At 46.9% G+C, this 16,359-nt stretch overlaps 1 protein-coding gene across 1 annotated transcript in view; it reads left to right on the top strand.

Moving 5' to 3' along the window:
• LOC126353923 (ATP-binding cassette sub-family F member 3) overlaps nucleotides 1-16,359 on the top strand; it is a 93,712-nt gene that overhangs the window by 6,557 nt on the left and 70,796 nt on the right. Inside the window, exons 3-6 of the mRNA XM_050003166.1 lie at nucleotides 2,987-3,161; nucleotides 3,307-3,536; nucleotides 10,586-10,690; nucleotides 10,827-10,985. Coding sequence (XP_049859123.1) covers nucleotides 2,987-3,161; nucleotides 3,307-3,536; nucleotides 10,586-10,690; nucleotides 10,827-10,985 — 669 coding nt within the window. The remainder of the gene's footprint in view (nucleotides 1-2,986; nucleotides 3,162-3,306; nucleotides 3,537-10,585; nucleotides 10,691-10,826; nucleotides 10,986-16,359) is intronic.

The following is a 16,359-nucleotide window of genomic DNA, read 5'->3' as shown; positions in this document are numbered from 1 at the left end:
CTTAAACCTAGTTTCCAGTCTCCTGCCTGTCTGACCTACGTAACATGCTTCACAATCAGAACAATCAATTTTATGAACCCCAGATGAATCAAGTACATTTTTTACATCTACAGTATGTTGCAAGATACATCCTAAGTTATTTGTTGTTCCCGAGGCTACTTTCACTTTGTATTTTCTGAAAATCGATGCAATTCTCATGCTCATTTTAACATAGTAAGGCAAGGTGACAAATTTTGTACTTTCTTTTGGTATCAAGGTATTTATCTCATTACCATTTTTTTCTATGTTCCTATATGTCATGTCGACTCCCTCTCCCCCCCGACTCCCTCTCCCCCCCGACTCCCTCTCCCCCCCGACTCCCTCTCCCCCCCGACTCCCTCTCCCCCCCGACTCCCTCTCCCCCCCGACTCCCTCTCCCCCCCGACTCCCTCTCCCCCCCGACTCCCTCTCCCCCCCGACTCCCTCTCCCCCCCGACTCCCTCTCCCCCCCGACTCCCTCTCCCCCCGACTCCCTCTCCCCCCCGACTCCCTCTCCCCCCCGACTCCCTCTCCCCCCCGACTCCCTCTCCCCCCCCCGACTCCCTCTCCCCCCCGACTCCCTCTCCCCCCCCGACTCCCTCTCCCCCCCGACTCCCTCTCCCCCCCCGACTCCCTCTCCCCCCCCGACTCCCTCTCCCCCCCCCGACTCCCTCTCCCCCCCCGACTCCCTCTCCCCCCCCGACTCCCTCTCCCCCCCCCCGACTCCCTCTCCCCCCCCCCCGACTCCCTCTCCCCCCCCCGACTCCCTCTCCCCCCCCCGACTCCCTCTCCCCCCCCGACTCCCTCTCCCCCCCGACTCCCTCTCCCCCCCCGACTCCCTCTCCCCCCCGACTCCCTCTCCCCCCCCGACTCCCTCTCCCCCCCCGACTCCCTCTCCCCCCCCGACTCCCTCTCCCCCCCCCGACTCCCTCTCCCCCCCCCGACTCCCTCTCCCCCCCGACTCCCTCCCCCCCCCGACTCCCTCCCCCCCCCGACTCCCTCTCCCCCCCGACTCCCTCTCCCCCCCGACTCCCTCTCCCCCCCGACTCCCTCTCCCCCCCCGACTCCCTCTCCCCCCCGACTCCCTCTCCCCCCCGACTCCCTCTCCCCCCCCCCGACTCCCTCTCCCCCCCCCGACTCCCTCTCCCCCCCCCGACTCCCTCTCCCCCCCCCCGACTCCCTCTCCCCCCCCCGACTCCCTCTCCCCCCCCCGACTCCCTCTCCCCCCCCCGACTCCCTCTCCCCCCCCCGACTCCCTCTCCCCCCCCCGACTCAATCTCCCCCCCGACTCAATCTCCCCCCCGACTCCCTCTCCCCCCCGACTCCCTCTCCCCCCCGACTCCCTCTCCCCCCCGACTCCCTCTCCCCCCCGACTCCCTCTCCCCCCCGACTCCCTCTCCCCCCCGACTCCCTCTCCCCCCCGACTCCCTCTCCCCCCCGACTCCCTCTCCCCCCCGACTCCCTCTCCCCCCCGACTCCCTCTCCCCCCCGACTCCCTCTCCCCCCCGACTCCCTCTCCCCCCCGACTCCCTCTCCCCCCCGACTCCCTCTCCCCCCCGACTCCCTCCACCCCCCCGACTCCCTCCACCCCCCCCGACTCCCTCCACCCCCCCCGACTCCCTCCACCCCCCGACTCCCCCCACCCCCCCCGACTCCCACCCCCCCCCCCCCCCCGACTCCCTCCACCCCCCCCGACTCCCTCCCCCCCCCGACTCCCTCCCCCCCCTCCCCCCGACTCCCTCCCCCCCCTCCCCCCGACTCCCTCCCCCCCCTCCCCCCGACTCCCTCCCCCCCTCCCCCCGACTCCCTCCCCCCCTCCCCCCGACTCCCTCCCCCCCTCCCCCCGACTCCCTCTCCCCCCTCCCCCCGACTCCCTCTCCCCCCTCCCCCCGACTCCCTCTCCCCCCTCCCCCCGACTCCCTCTCCCCCCTCCCCCCGACTCCCTCTCCCCCCTCCCCCCGACTCCCTCTCCCCCCTCCCCCCGACTCCCTCTCCCCCCTCCCCCCGACTCCCTCTCCCCCCTCCCCCCGACTCCCTCTCCCCCCTCCCCCCGACTCCCTCTCCCCCCTCCCCCCGACTCCCTCTCCCCCCTCCCCCCGACTCCCTCTCCCCCCTCCCCCCGACTCCCTCTCCCCCCTCCCCCCTCTCCCCCCTCCCCCCGACTCCCTCTCCCCCCTCCCCCCGACTCCCTCTCCCCCCTCCCCCCGACTCCCTCTCCCCCCTCCCCCCGACTCCCTCTCCCCCCTCCCCCCGACTCCCTCTCCCCCCTCCCCCCGACTCCCTCTCCCCCCTCCCCCCGACTCCCTCTCCCCCCTCCCCCCGACTCCCTCTCCCCCCTCCCCCCGACTCCCTCTCCCCCCTCCCCCCGACTCCCTCTCCCCCCTCCCCCCGACTCCCTCTCCCCCCCTCCCCCCGACTCCCTCTCCCCCCTCCCCCCGACTCCCTCTCCCCCCCTCCCCCCGACTCCCTCTCCCCCCTCCCCCCGACTCCCTCTCCCCCCTCCCCCCGACTCCCTCTCCCCCCTCCCCCCGACTCACTCTCCCCCCTCCCCCCGACTCACTCTCCCCCCTCCCCCCGACTCACTCTCCCCCCTCCCCCCGACTCACTCTCCCCCCTCCCCCCGACTCACTCTCCCCCCTCCCCCCGACTCACTCTCCCCCCTCCCCCCGACTCACTCTCCCCCCTCCCCCCGACTCACTCTCCCCCCTCCCCCCGACTCACTCTCCCCCCTCCCCCCGACTCACTCTCCCCCCTCCCCCCGACTCACTCTCCCCCCCTCCCCCCGACTCACTCCCTGCCTCTCTGCCCCCTCCCCCCTCCCCCCGACTCACTCCCTGCCTCTCTGCCCCCTCCCCCCTCCCCCCGACTCCCCCTTCGTGTATATCTAACTTCAACCTATTATTTCAGTCGTTTACAGGCTGCAGTTAAGTTCTGTTATAACTTTCAAATAATGTTTAATTTGTTTCAGAAATATATGTGAAAGGCTCTTAGGAATTCTGAAACCAAATAAGTCTGATTTACTAAATCATGGGCCAACTAAAGTTCTCAATGCTCCTGTTCACCTTGCATCTATGGCTGCCAATTTGGAAGATAATGTGCAAGACATCAAAAGCATTTGGATGATGACTAGAGATGGTGGATTAGTAAGTAGTGTTCAAATGGTAATACTTGTCTTATAATGATTTGCTGTACGACAGTTTGTCATTGGAAGTTTGACTCGTTCTTGAAAAAATCTTTCAACTGTCAATATTAATGTTGTTTTAGAAATCATTTTAATTCTTTATACAGAAAGTTGATGCAAAGAAACTTGAGAAAGCTGAAGCAAAGCTACAACAAAAGCAAGAGAAAAGAAGCTTGGATATGCAAATGAATAGAAACCAAGCAACAACAGGACCGCGGTTAGAAACAGCAACTGCTTCGCAAGTTACTAGCAAAAAGGAAACAAAATTGGAGGATAAAGGCAACAATCGGACTCAAGACATTCGCATAGAAAACTTTGATGTCGCTTATGGTAACAGGTAACTAATCTACCTTCTTGGCAGTACAAATAATTTTAGAACTGTGTCAGTGGCAACTAAAATAGTTATACGATTGATAGTTCTTACAGTAAACAGATTTTTTTTTAAATATAGGTGTTGAAATTATTAAGTATAATGTGGAATGAAAAGTCACAGTCCACTGCAGCTGTATTTATTCAAACCAGTTATGGACCTACACACCAGATTTCGCTACTTTTAAGTTGCATCTTCTTTTGTATATTGGTACAGACTAAATCTTTTAGTTAAAGGTTTGATAATGAAGAATTGAAGTTGCCTGAGATATCTTAAAGTACTAAATTACTAGACTTAACCTTGGAAGAAAATATTACGCATCAAGTTAAGAAATTAGGTGTCAATCACATATGTCCCCACAAAGAAGAGGCTTATACATATGAGAGTCGGAACTTAAATAGTGGCAACTATATATTCATAACTGAAACAAGAGTTCCATGTTTGCACCTGTTATTGTTCTTCAAAGTAGTCGCCAGCAATGTGGAAAGCATAGTATACCGTTAACAGAGCATGTTCTGTTGATGGTGCAAATGGAGATGTCTGCTGCCTATCAAATCTCTGGAACAATTATGAAGTGAATGCCACGAAGTGGTTCGTTCATCTTCAGAATCAAATGAAAGTCACAAGGACTTAAGTCCGAAGAGTATGGTAGATGGTACAGTATTTCCTGGTCCCATCGACCAAACAGAGCAGCCACAGCTTGCGCTGCATGCGCCTTCTCATTGTCTTGCAAAATGATGGATGAGTTGCGCAGAAAGTGTCGCTACTTCTTTCACGAAGTTGGTCACAAGTGATGTTCCAAAAATGAACAGTAATTCTGTGCATTAACGGTCTGCCTTGGAAGATCGTAATGCATTAGGATAACACCATCACAGTTGTACACGAGAATCACCCTATTAGAGCTCTGATGCACTTTGTTTTCGCGGTGACCCATAATGATGCCATTTGTTGGATTGGCATTTCAGTTTCGGCTCTTATGATATGGCCCACGTCTCATCAATTGTTAAGATACGGTCTAAGAAAGCCTCTCATTTGCACTGCAAGTGTGTCTGAGCAGCATCGCAACACAGCCATTTCTGCATTTCCACCAAGTCATGCGGAACCCATCATGATGCAATTTTTCACCTGCCCAGGCGTTCCTTAAAGATGCGAAGCACAGTTGAATGGCTAATCTGGTTTCATGGGCGAGCTCACGAATCATATAGTGTCGATCACTGTTGACTAACGTGGCAACAGCATGCACTTCTTCTTCAGAGATGCCAGTGTGACCTGCTCAATGCAAGTCTGCCACAGTTTGCCAACCTTCCATTGAAGGCTTTTACCCAAGGTGCCACTGTTCTGTATGGCAATGTCGATTCCCCACTTGCCTCTTGAAGACTATGGTGACACTGTCGTGTTGTACGACCTGTGGCACAATCAATCTTGATCAAACTCCACTGTTCCTGTTACGAAAACATAGTGACACCATTACGTTAGAGTGCTCGCTCACAAGTGACTGTTTTTCCCTCATTGTGCGCATGCCCATCATGTGGGACAGGCAAGTCCATTTGCTCAGAGGTATGTCAACAATGTGTGCTATCAGCGACAATAGTAGATTCCATTGCATAGTGTCTCCACAGCAGTTTTGCCACTATTTAAGTTCCAGCCTACGTATTTAATGAATGTGGTTTGTAATTTCATACCAAAAGAATATTAATTTTCAAATGGTATGTCATATGGTGTGGGGAGTAGTTAAAAATGCAGCAGAGTAACGGTTGGCATGGTTAGGCAAGTTTATAGCTCTCCTCAATTGATAAAAACCAATCCTCAGTTGATAAAATGGAATGACCATCATCTATGGTGAGTGTCATGTCTAAAAATCAAGGAATAGAATTAGAAACGAGAATTAATCCTTGTGTAAAAACAGTAAAGCATTGACTAAAAATGAAAACAGACGGGAACTGCCCTCAAGTGACATGGAACAACTGTAAAAAATGGGACTGACCTGTGTTAAAACCACAAACTGTCATCACTGTACTAATTAATATGTGTTCTTGTCAGCCTTTGTCAAGTGGCAGACAATGCCCCTCATAGATGTCATCCAGCAGTATTGCAGTAGCTAATGGTTACAATATAAATTTTGTTCCCAATAATAATAATAATAATAATAATAATAATAATAATAATAATAAAGTATTAAACATGACATGTTCTTCCAATAACCACTGTTAGCCAGGACATTAAGAACTACCACCGTGTTACCTATGGTCCCTTTCCAGAAAGAATAGGTAAACATTGAAAAAAGAATAAGATAAATCCTGTGTATTTTTTTATCCTTCAGAATGTAGGTTCCAAGTATAACACAGGGAACAGCCAGTCAGTAACCCATATAAGAACATAGGGATTTATTCAATTTCCTGCAATGATTGTTCTCAAAAGTACATTGGGCTAACAGGTAGCGGTTTCACAATTTGCTTTAAAGAATATCTCAAAGTGATCAGTCAGAAATCAGTGCTAACATCTCATTTATTACATAATCAAAATTATATTTCAGATCTTCACAACCTGGAGATGGTACATAAATAGAGGGAGTGCGATGTTTTAAATGTACTTCAAGAGATACATGTGATGAAGTCCATAAGACAGTCACCTAATAATACACTCCATACCCAGAGTTGAGGCACTGAGCTTTATTGGCCAGTTTTGACTATTTAAATTTTTGAAGTTAGGGGTATTAAAATCTAACCAGTTGGTTAGCTAATTTCAACTTTTTTGTGTTAATATTCATGTTTAGTCCCACTGGCGGTCTACTTGGAGGCCATCTGCTCCATTTACTGTATACGCTGTTTTAATGACTTAGAAATAAGTAGTTCGTCTTAGCAACATAATTATATTTAGCGTTGTCCAATTTGAATTATAAGTGTTACAGAGAGCCGAGTCTAATAATTCGCAAGGTGACCGCAGTTCCTCAGCAGAGCACTAGTGTTGTGTTTTTTCATATCTTCTGGGTTGCCCGCATTAGTTCAGTTTTTGTCTCCGTCTCAGTACCGGGACGGCAGCCACAGCACACACTTCAAGAATGCAAGGGATGTCATAGCTTGGTTGTCAGCTGCTATGTTGGTGACAAATGCACACGAGTGTGTTAGCTAAGTTTGACCAGCAGAGTAAGCCTCTTCCTTTCAGTCATTGCTGGCCCCTAAAACAGTTAAAATAATTTTCACTAGATTTCAGTACATTAATTTTACTATTTTTCATCACTAATATTATTTTATTCTTCAATTACCATAGAAACTAGTACTTGCATGTGTAACATCTATGAGAAACATTGCTGTTACTTAATGTAGGCCAACAAGAACATATTTCAATCAGTAAATTGATAACATTTCTTGATTTTTAACACAGGTTTGTCCCATTTTTGGCAGGTGCTCCACATCAGTTGGGTAATTACTCCCCACACTATATGACGTACCATTGGTAAATAACCTTTTGGTATGAAATTGCAAATCATACTTATTAAGTATGTATAAGGCCTTTCTTTGTGGGGCATGTGTGATCCACACGTAATTTCCTAACGTGATGTGTAATATTTTCCTCCAAATTTGTCTAGTAGCTCAGTACTTTAAGATGTCACAGATAACTTCAAGTCCTTATTATCAAAGCATTACTTTAAAAAAACTGTACAGATATTCATCAGAAGATGCAATTTAAAAGCTGTGTAACCAGTTGTGTGGATCTATAATGGGTCTGAATAAATACTGCTGCAGCAGACTGTTGGAGTTTTCATGCAGTGTTAAACATAATAATTTTACCACCTGCATTAAAAAACTGTGTACTGTATGAATTGTCAATCACAATTCTTGGCAGTAGTAATCACAGTATGCATTTTTTTTTCTCCTGTGCATAAACAATATTTTATATTACGGTTTGAATTCTGGTGTGTGAACAGGCAGAAAATTATACTTTCATCTAGCTACCATGTCCACAGATTTTGGTTTTTCTACAAATTTGTGGCAAAATTTGCTGGTTGCAACAGAATAGGAAAAATAAGAATTAATTCTTGCCTGACTTTGTCATTGGATTAATTCTGTGTGTATATGAGTGTGGGGGTGGGGGAGGGTGCGGAGTGTTTATACAGAGTAAACCCCGGACTTCAAATTTTGGTATGCAATGCAAAACAGTTCTACTACAATGCGAGGTGTGAAAGTGCTGCGAAGTGAATGCTGCCACTGTGGGTACAGCTCAGCTTAGTGTCATTGTGCTACTTTTCCATTGTATTGTGTGAACCCAGAATGAGGTGCATATCAGCCTGTTCATTAGTAAACCTATCCGTACTGCTGTATAGTGTTAACATGTAACTCACACTGGCAGAGAAACAGAACAAAGCAGAACCGAATGCAAGCTTGAGGGCAAAGAGTAAAGTGGATGTTGCCGTTGTCAGCAGGAAGTACTGTGAGTGACCAGAAAATATTCCTTTCAAAACAAAGGAATATTGTCAAAATTAAAATGTTGTGCAGATGTTTTCAGATCAGTACAGATACAAATGTAAAAATGGTCATAGACCAAAGTAATGCAGTTATTCACTCCCTTTTTGTCCGTACTTTCTTCTTTTTACAGTTCTACCTTGAGCAAATTCATGTTTCATACCTAAACATACTTTAGTAAAATTTCATCATTGTCAGTGGGTTAATTTATTTTCTTAGTGTTGGATTCTGATTATGTTAATACAGCTGTCTCGACATCGTCAGCACAGCAGATATGTTGGTCCAGTCTGTAATTTTTTTGTTGACTATTTCGTGCTGCTTCATGTTATGTAAAACGTTCTTTCTCACACACGCTTGGAAAGTACAGTTTACTTACCCTATACAGGCATGGAAGAGTGGAATCAACAAAAAATGACAAACTGGATCAAAATATTAGTTGTACTGCAAGTTTCAGAAGGCCACATAGAATCAGTATCTGTTACTAAGAAAATAAATGAACCCACTGATGATGGTGAGACGTCACCAAACATGTCTCATTGTCAAAACAAGAAGAACCTCTGTTTGCTCAAGGCAGAACTGTATTTCCATAAGTACATGGAAATGCAGTTACTTTTTACTATGCCACCAGAAACTGTAAGTCCTTTATACCAAACTACAGTAGAACGTCGATTATCCGAACGTTGGTCAACCGAACAATCGCTTAACCAAACTGTGTACTCGTTCACACCTGTTACTCTACCACCTTACTGTCCATCATCCCACTCACTCCCTAATCAAGTTCCCCACAGTAGTCGCCGCACTGGGCCACCTCTGGCGGAACATTGCTTCTAATGGGGCCTTCACAAGGCGCTGCTGACTGGCCAAGCCGCCAGTCGCTGTGTTTCAACAATCGGCACACTTCTGTCGGCTTGGCACTGGCAGTAGAAGTAGCGGCAGTGTCAAAGCTGTTCGCAGCAACAGCTGCGCCAGCTTAGAGTTAAGGCGTGCCGCTCTGCGCAGTTTGAAGGATTGTGCCGCGCCCCCCCCCCCCCCTCAAAAAAAGAGCTTCTCACGGTGCAAACAGTCACCTTCTGTTCTGTTATGACCACTTGTGTGTTTCTGCATGGAGAAGTGAACTTGATGATACAAAATGCTTAAACATAAGTGTCTAGTCCTTTCTATGGGGACAAGTACGTGATTATTAAAAGGTTAGAAGAAGGCGAATCTGCAGCCACTTTATCCAATGAGTACAAGGTGGGGAATTCGACAATTACGGATATAAAAAAACAGAAGACGAGCATAGCAGATTTTATAGCTATGCTTGATTCTACTGATGGATCAACAAGCTGTACAATACTTCTTTTTGGCAAATAAACATGTACAGTTCTATTATCTGAAAAAACAGTTTTCCGAACACCCATGTCCCCCAATTACTTCGGATAATCAACGCTGTACTGTACTTGGACAATATCCCTGAACAACGTCCAAAATTTTGTCAGAGTTTGGGTTCACACTCTATACGGTTGCCTATTCTGAGTGCAGAAGTACACACAATAATGAACACTGAGATATATTCTGATTTGGCTATAGTGGATTTTGCAGCACAGTCTGTTAATTACATTCACTGATTAACTGACACTACTTCTGTGTTGACTGGTGGTGGAAGAATCAGCTGCTGCTAATGTGCAACGTTGCCCAGGGTGCACCCGAATGTACTGATTTTTCATTGTGTAATCCATACAATCTTCGGGGAGACTTCTTCCTTGCAACAAGGCCATCGGAGTTGCTACCTTCTGGAAATGCTGACCAGACATGGGAATGAATAAATGAAAGAATGAATATTAACTGTCGCTTGATAATGGGAGTTTGCTCCTAAAGTACTTTTTTTCTCTTCTCAAGAAAAGAGACTTAAACAGACTTTGTGCAGTAACTGTTCTCATTTGTAATACAAAATGTGAAAATAAATGTTCAACAGCCTGAATGAAAGTGAAAATTGTTGCACAGAAATCCTGATAATGATTGGTGGAAAAATTGTAGATAGGAAATTAAATTTAAATGTTACAATAAACATTGAATTCATAATGTGATAGAAGGCAACTAACAGTGTCAGAATTTGTAATAATGATCATTTTTCTTTTGATTCTTTGTTAGCCATTGTAGACTCATTTTATTGCTATGGTAGCTATAATATGAATAAATTTTGTGTTAAGTCATTGAGGCTCCCTTTTCCTTATTTTCTGTTAAACAACCCCTCTCCCTCTCCCAGTTCTTATTTTCAGTGACCATCTGTTAGGGATCCACTGCATCTGCCGAGTGAAAGGGCTCAGTGATTAGCTTGCTCAACTCCCTTGTGGAAGGAGTTAAGGTCAAATACCCATGCAGACATCATGATTTAAGTCTTCTGTGATTGACCATGGACATTTTTCTTTCTGTTAATTGTCATTCATACTAGTTATCCCCTACAAAGACTAATGCTTCAATTTTTTTCAGAAATTTCATTAGTAATAATGAACAAGTAAAATTAAATCATTAATGATAAATGTTTCATGATGTGTGTGTATTCGTTGAAATTTGAAGGGTCTTGCTGCAGGCTGCTGATCTCACATTGGCGTTTGGAAGAAGGTATGGTCTTGTGGGAAGAAATGGTCTTGGCAAGACTACTCTTTTGAGGATGATATCAAGGTTAGTGGAGAGTGAATATTTACCTACTGCTACAGTCATATCCACTATGCAGATTTTGTGTATTTTCTTAAATATATCTTGTAAATACACTAAATGAGAACGCCATAGTTCTAACAACACTAATTGTTCTTTTCAGTGGACAGCTGCGGATACCTTCACACATATCTGTTCTCCATGTGGAGCAGGAAGTGGTTGGAGATGACACAACTGCATTACAGAGTGTTCTCCAGTGTGATACTGTTCGTGAAAGACTAATTGCTAAAGAAAAGGAAATCAGCACAAAATTAAATAATGGGTGAGAGTATACATTAGTATGAGTATTAATTTCCTTCTTTTTTGCCTTTCTTCCCTGCTCCTCCACCTAATTTATTGATTTTGTCTAGGGGAGCTATCAAGAGCATTCTGATACAATGAGAAATGAAGAAATTCCTGTGTAGTTTTGTATCCTGTTGTTCATAAAATTTTCATGGTGCTGTCTAGATATTTATCAGCAATTTCCAAGAGTCCTATCCTTGGTTCGTTCAGTGTGTATTTGTTACTTGGCCTCTTTATTTGTAAACTTTTATAAAAATTTCCATATGAAATGCAGACTATCGAGTAATTTTAACTGCACTATAGTATTCAATGGGACCATGGTCCCAGAAAAGAGGAAGACAATGATTTACTGTTGTGAAGTCAAACCCTACATACCACTGCCCCTGCAGTACTTAAAGTGCATCTGCTTTATACATGTTATTGTTGTCTTCAGTCGAAAGACTGGTTTGATGCAGATCTCTATGCTACTCTAACCCGTGCAAGCCTCTTCATCTCCAAGTAACTACTGCAACCTATATTCCTGTGAATCTGCTTGCTGTATGCATCTCCTGGTCTCCCTCTGTGATTTCAACCCCCAATACTTCCCTCCAGTGCTAAGTTGACAGTGCCTTGATGCCTCAATGTGTTCTACCAACCGATCCCTTCTTTTGGTCAGGTTGTACCACAAATTTCTCCTTTCTCCAATTATATTCAGTACCTCCTCATTATTTATGTGATCTAGCGATCTAATCTTCCAGCATTCCTCTGTAGCACAACATTTCAAAAGCTTCTATTCTCTTCTTGTTTAAACTGTTTATCATCCATGTTTCATTTCCATACATGGCTACACTCCACACAAATACTTTCAGAAAGTACTTCCTGACACTCAAATCTATACTCAGTGTTAACAAATTTCTCTTAAGAAATTCTTTTATTGCCGTTATCAGTCTGCATTTTATATCCTCTCTACTTCAACCATCATCACGTATTTTGCTTCCTAACTAGCAAAACTTGTCTACTACTTTGTCTCTCTTCCTAATGTAATTCCCTCATCACCACCTGATTTAATTCATCTGCATTCCATTATCCTTGTTATGCTTTTGTTTCTTTCAAGATACTGTCCATACTATTCAACCACTCTTTCAAGTCCTTTGCTGTCTCTGACAAAACTGCAATGTCATCAGCAAATATCAAAGCTTTTATTCTTCTCCCTGGACTTTAATTCCTACTACAAATTTTTCATTTGTTTAATTTACTGCTTATTCAATATACAGATTGAATAACATTGGGGATAGGCTACAACTCTCTCACTCCCTTCTCAGCCACTGCTTCCTTTCCGTGCTTCTCAGCTCTTATAACTACCATGTGGTTTCCGTGCAAATTGTGAATAGCGTTTCACTTCCTGTATTTTACCCCTGCCACTTTCAGAATATGAAAGAGAATACTCCATTCAACATTGCCAAAAGCTTTCTTAAAGTCTACAGATAATGTAATCATAGATTTGTTTTTCCTTAACCTGTCTTATAAGTCGTAGAATCAGTATTGGCTCAAGTGTTCCTACATTTTTCTGGAATCCAAACTGATATTTGCCGTGGTGAGCTTCTAAGAGTTTTTCCAGTCTTCTGTAAATAATTTGTGTTAGTATTTTACAGCCAATTATTAAACTGATAGTTCATTAATTTTCACACCTGTCAGCACCTTCTTTATTTTGAATTGGGATTATTGTATTCTTCTTGAAGTCTGAGGGTATTTCGTTTGTCTTATACATCATGCTCAGCAGATGCAAGAGTTTTGTCATGGTTGGCTCTCCCAAGGCTAACAGTAGCTCTAACGGAATGTTGTCTACTCACGGGGCCTTGTTTCAACTTAAGCCTTTCAGTGCTTTGTCAAATTCTTCACACAGTATCGATCACCCTTCTAATCTCCCTCTGCGTTCTCTTCATATAGCGGAGATCCTTAGTCGCAGGTACGCGCAAAAAGAGTCTCTCACAATTAAATTTTCAGCCATTAAGACCTACATCGACAGTAGACGACTCACTCACTCACTCACTCACTGTGCAGATGCAACTTGCACACGCAACTGCCGTCTCAGGCAACTGAAACCACGCGGCAAGCAGCAGCATCAGTGCATGATATGAGTGGCGACTGGGTGGGGGTAAGCAGGAGGCTGGGGCAGAGAGGGGGAGGGATAGTATGGTGGGGATGGCAGACAGTGAAGTGCTGCAGGTTAGACAGAGGGCAGGGAGGGGGGGTAGTAGTGGAAAAGGATAGAAATAAAAAGACTGGGTGTGATGGTGTGATGACAGCTATGTGGTGCTGAAATGGGATTAGGGAAGGGACTGGGTGTTTGAGGACTGTGACTAACGAAGGTTGAGACCAGGAACGTTACGGGAACATCGGCTATATTGCAGGGAAAGTTCTCATCTGTGCTATTCAGAAAAGCTAGTGTTGGTGGGAGAGATCCGTATGGCACAGTATGTGAAGCAGTCATTGAAATGAAGGGTATAATGTTTGGCAGAATGTTCAGCAACAGGCTGGTCTGCTTGTTTCTTGGCCACAGTTTGTCGGTGGCCATTCATGTTGACAGACAGCTTGTTGGTTGTCATGCCTACATAGAATGCAGCACAGTGGTTGCAGCTTAGCTTGTAGATCACATGATTGGTTTCACAGGTAGCCCTGCCTTTGATGAGATGGGTGATGTTTGTGACCAGACTGTAGTAGGTGGTGGTGGGAGGATGTGTGGAACAGGTTTTGCATCTAGGTCTATTACAGGGGTACGAGCCATGAGGTTAAGGATTGGGAGCAGCAGTTGTGTAAGGGTGGAAGAGTATATTGTGTAGGTTAGGTTAGGTTAGTGTGCAGGACATTCCTCATTTCAGGGACGTAATTGAAACCCTGGCGGAGAATGTAATTCAGTTGCTCCAGTCCTTGGTGGTACTGATTTACGAGGGGAATGCTCTTGTGTGGCAGATGGTGGGACTTTGGGAGGTGGTGGGAGACTGGAAAGATAAGGCACAGTAGATTTTTTTTGTAAGAGGTTGGGAGGATAATTACATTCAGTGAAGGCTTCAGTGAGACCCTCAGTATATTTCAACGATGGTCGGCTAGGCTGTACAGAAGGGACTTTCGCTATGGAAGGGGTGGCAGCTGTCGAAGTGGAGGTATTGCTAGTGGTTAGTAAGTTTGACATGGATGAAGGTTGTGGCGGTTCCACCTGCTTTAATTTTCTTCAGTTATTGATTGTTGTCTTCGGTGGTGGCATACTGCATACTAGCTGAAAAATGTGGGTTGTGGCCCTCCTGCGGGTTCGGGGGTAAGAATAGGCCCGCAGTATTCCTGCCTGTCATAAGAGGCGACTAAAAGGAGTCTCAAATGTTTTGGCCCTTATGTGATGGTCCCCTCTTGGGTTTGACCACCATATTTCGAAAATATTCCGAAGAGCGAGCCAATTGGGGAAGGGAGCATTACTTGGTGCATTGTGTCCATCGTGCATTGAGACATTTAGCCAGCTTATTCATTGTTGCATTGCAGTCCCGCTCGCTCTCCATCTCTTGGGCAAGGATACATTCGTGGTTGCAATTTCCACCATGCACTCTGCAGTGTCGCTTCCTGCGCTGACGACGACTGTGGACCACTTGACATCTAATATCCAGCACTGTAGCCAGTCCGTTGTGGTGAGGCCGCCATGAACCCTATTGGTTGTAGCCCCCTGACAACACAGGGATTGCTCTACTGATTCCTGCACCATTAACTCCCCACTTATGCTAAGGAGTAGATGGCTATCTCTCTGGGGCATCGGAACTCTCAGCAATGGCCATCCTGCCAGGTGACCCTTGCTGTGACTGGGTGGCGCCCGTGAGGAAGGCCCTTGGTAGGAGTAGGTGGCATCACAGTGGATGTCACGCACTGATGTGTGGCACATCTTCTCTTGCTGGTGGCCTACCACCAGCAGTCTCTTAAGCATTAGAGGGCTCACTTTAATTCAAACATGTATGACCCCAAATCGTTCCCCTCCCTGGCCACGCCAAGGGAGGAACAAAAGGCTATGAATGACAGCGAGACGTATTTGCCCCATTATCTAGTCTGTAAGAGAGCTGATGGGGAACCCGTTGAGTCCATGAAGCCTAGGTTCTTCGTAGAGCATTTAGAGGGCAAGTTCTGGGAGGTGGAGGGCTTGTCAAAAATGCGGTCTGGGTCAGTCTTGATAAAAACAGCATCCTCTGCCCAGTCACGTCCATTACTTGCTTGTAAGAAGCTGAGGGATGTTTGTTACTATCCCGCCCCATAAAAGCTTAAATATGGTCCAGAGCATTATCTTCCACAGGGCCCTTCTTTTACAGTCCGATGACGAGCTGTGTGTCAACTTAGAGCGGTGAAGTGTCCATTTCGTCCGGCACGTCCACCGGGGTCCGAGGGATAATCAGGTTGCCATCAGTGCCTTCATCTTGGCTTTCGAGGGTGAAACATTACCCGAGAAGGTGAAGGTGATGGTCTACTGCTTTGATGTCAAGCCATATTTCCCTCCCCCGATGCAGTGCTTAAAATGCTGAAAGTTCGGCCCTATGTCTTCCCGCTGTGCTTCCAGCCTTATATATCGCAGTTGTGGTCGTCCATCCAATCCCGGTACTCGAAGTGCCCTGCCTCCCATCTGTGCCAACTGCGCAGAGCACCATCCCCCTTGCTCGCCGGACTGCAACATTCTGCAGAAGGAACAGAAAATAATGGAGTAAAAGACCCTGGACCTACTGACCTACACTGAGGCTAAACGGGAATTAGAACGGCTTCATCCCATGCACATGACGTCATCTTATGCTGCCACTGTCACTCCTGTTACAGCTCCATCCGATGTACCATATACAGTGTTCTCGTAGTCGAAAGACCACACCTGCCCCCTTGATGGTGGGGGCACTTCCCTCCCTGTTGCTTGGGACACCAGTCCCCACTTCTAAGCTGGAAAAACGTAAGTCTACTTCTCACTAGGAAGGGATCCCTTGGGTCACTCCCTTCCCAGGTTCCTACCAGTGGCAAACCAGACACCCGCCAGGGGCTGAAGAAGCCCCAGGTAGCTGGTTGTAGGGCTTCGCAGTCCTCTTCAGTCCCCAGATACTGAATCAAAGAAGCCCTCCTAGCAAGGGCAACCAAAGGAACAGTGTGAGAAATCAAAATCAAAGACCCCTAAGACCAAGGAAATTGCGGTGGCACCCACTCTGCCCCTACCTACAGGCTCTGCGCCTGATGATGCAGTGGAGATTCTGGCATCCGCTGAGTACCTAGATCTCACTGGGCCCTCATACATGATGGATGTCGCTCCCATCGGTACTCAGTCAGTCGCAGCAGGTGACCCAGCGGCGTAATCTGCCTCCTCGGTCCCTTCA

The sequence above is a fragment of the Schistocerca gregaria genome, chromosome 3 (assembly GCF_023897955.1).
Source record: "Schistocerca gregaria isolate iqSchGreg1 chromosome 3, iqSchGreg1.2, whole genome shotgun sequence".
NCBI lineage: Eukaryota > Metazoa > Arthropoda > Insecta > Orthoptera > Acrididae > Schistocerca > Schistocerca gregaria.
This window is presented reverse-complemented; position numbering and strand designations above follow the sequence as displayed.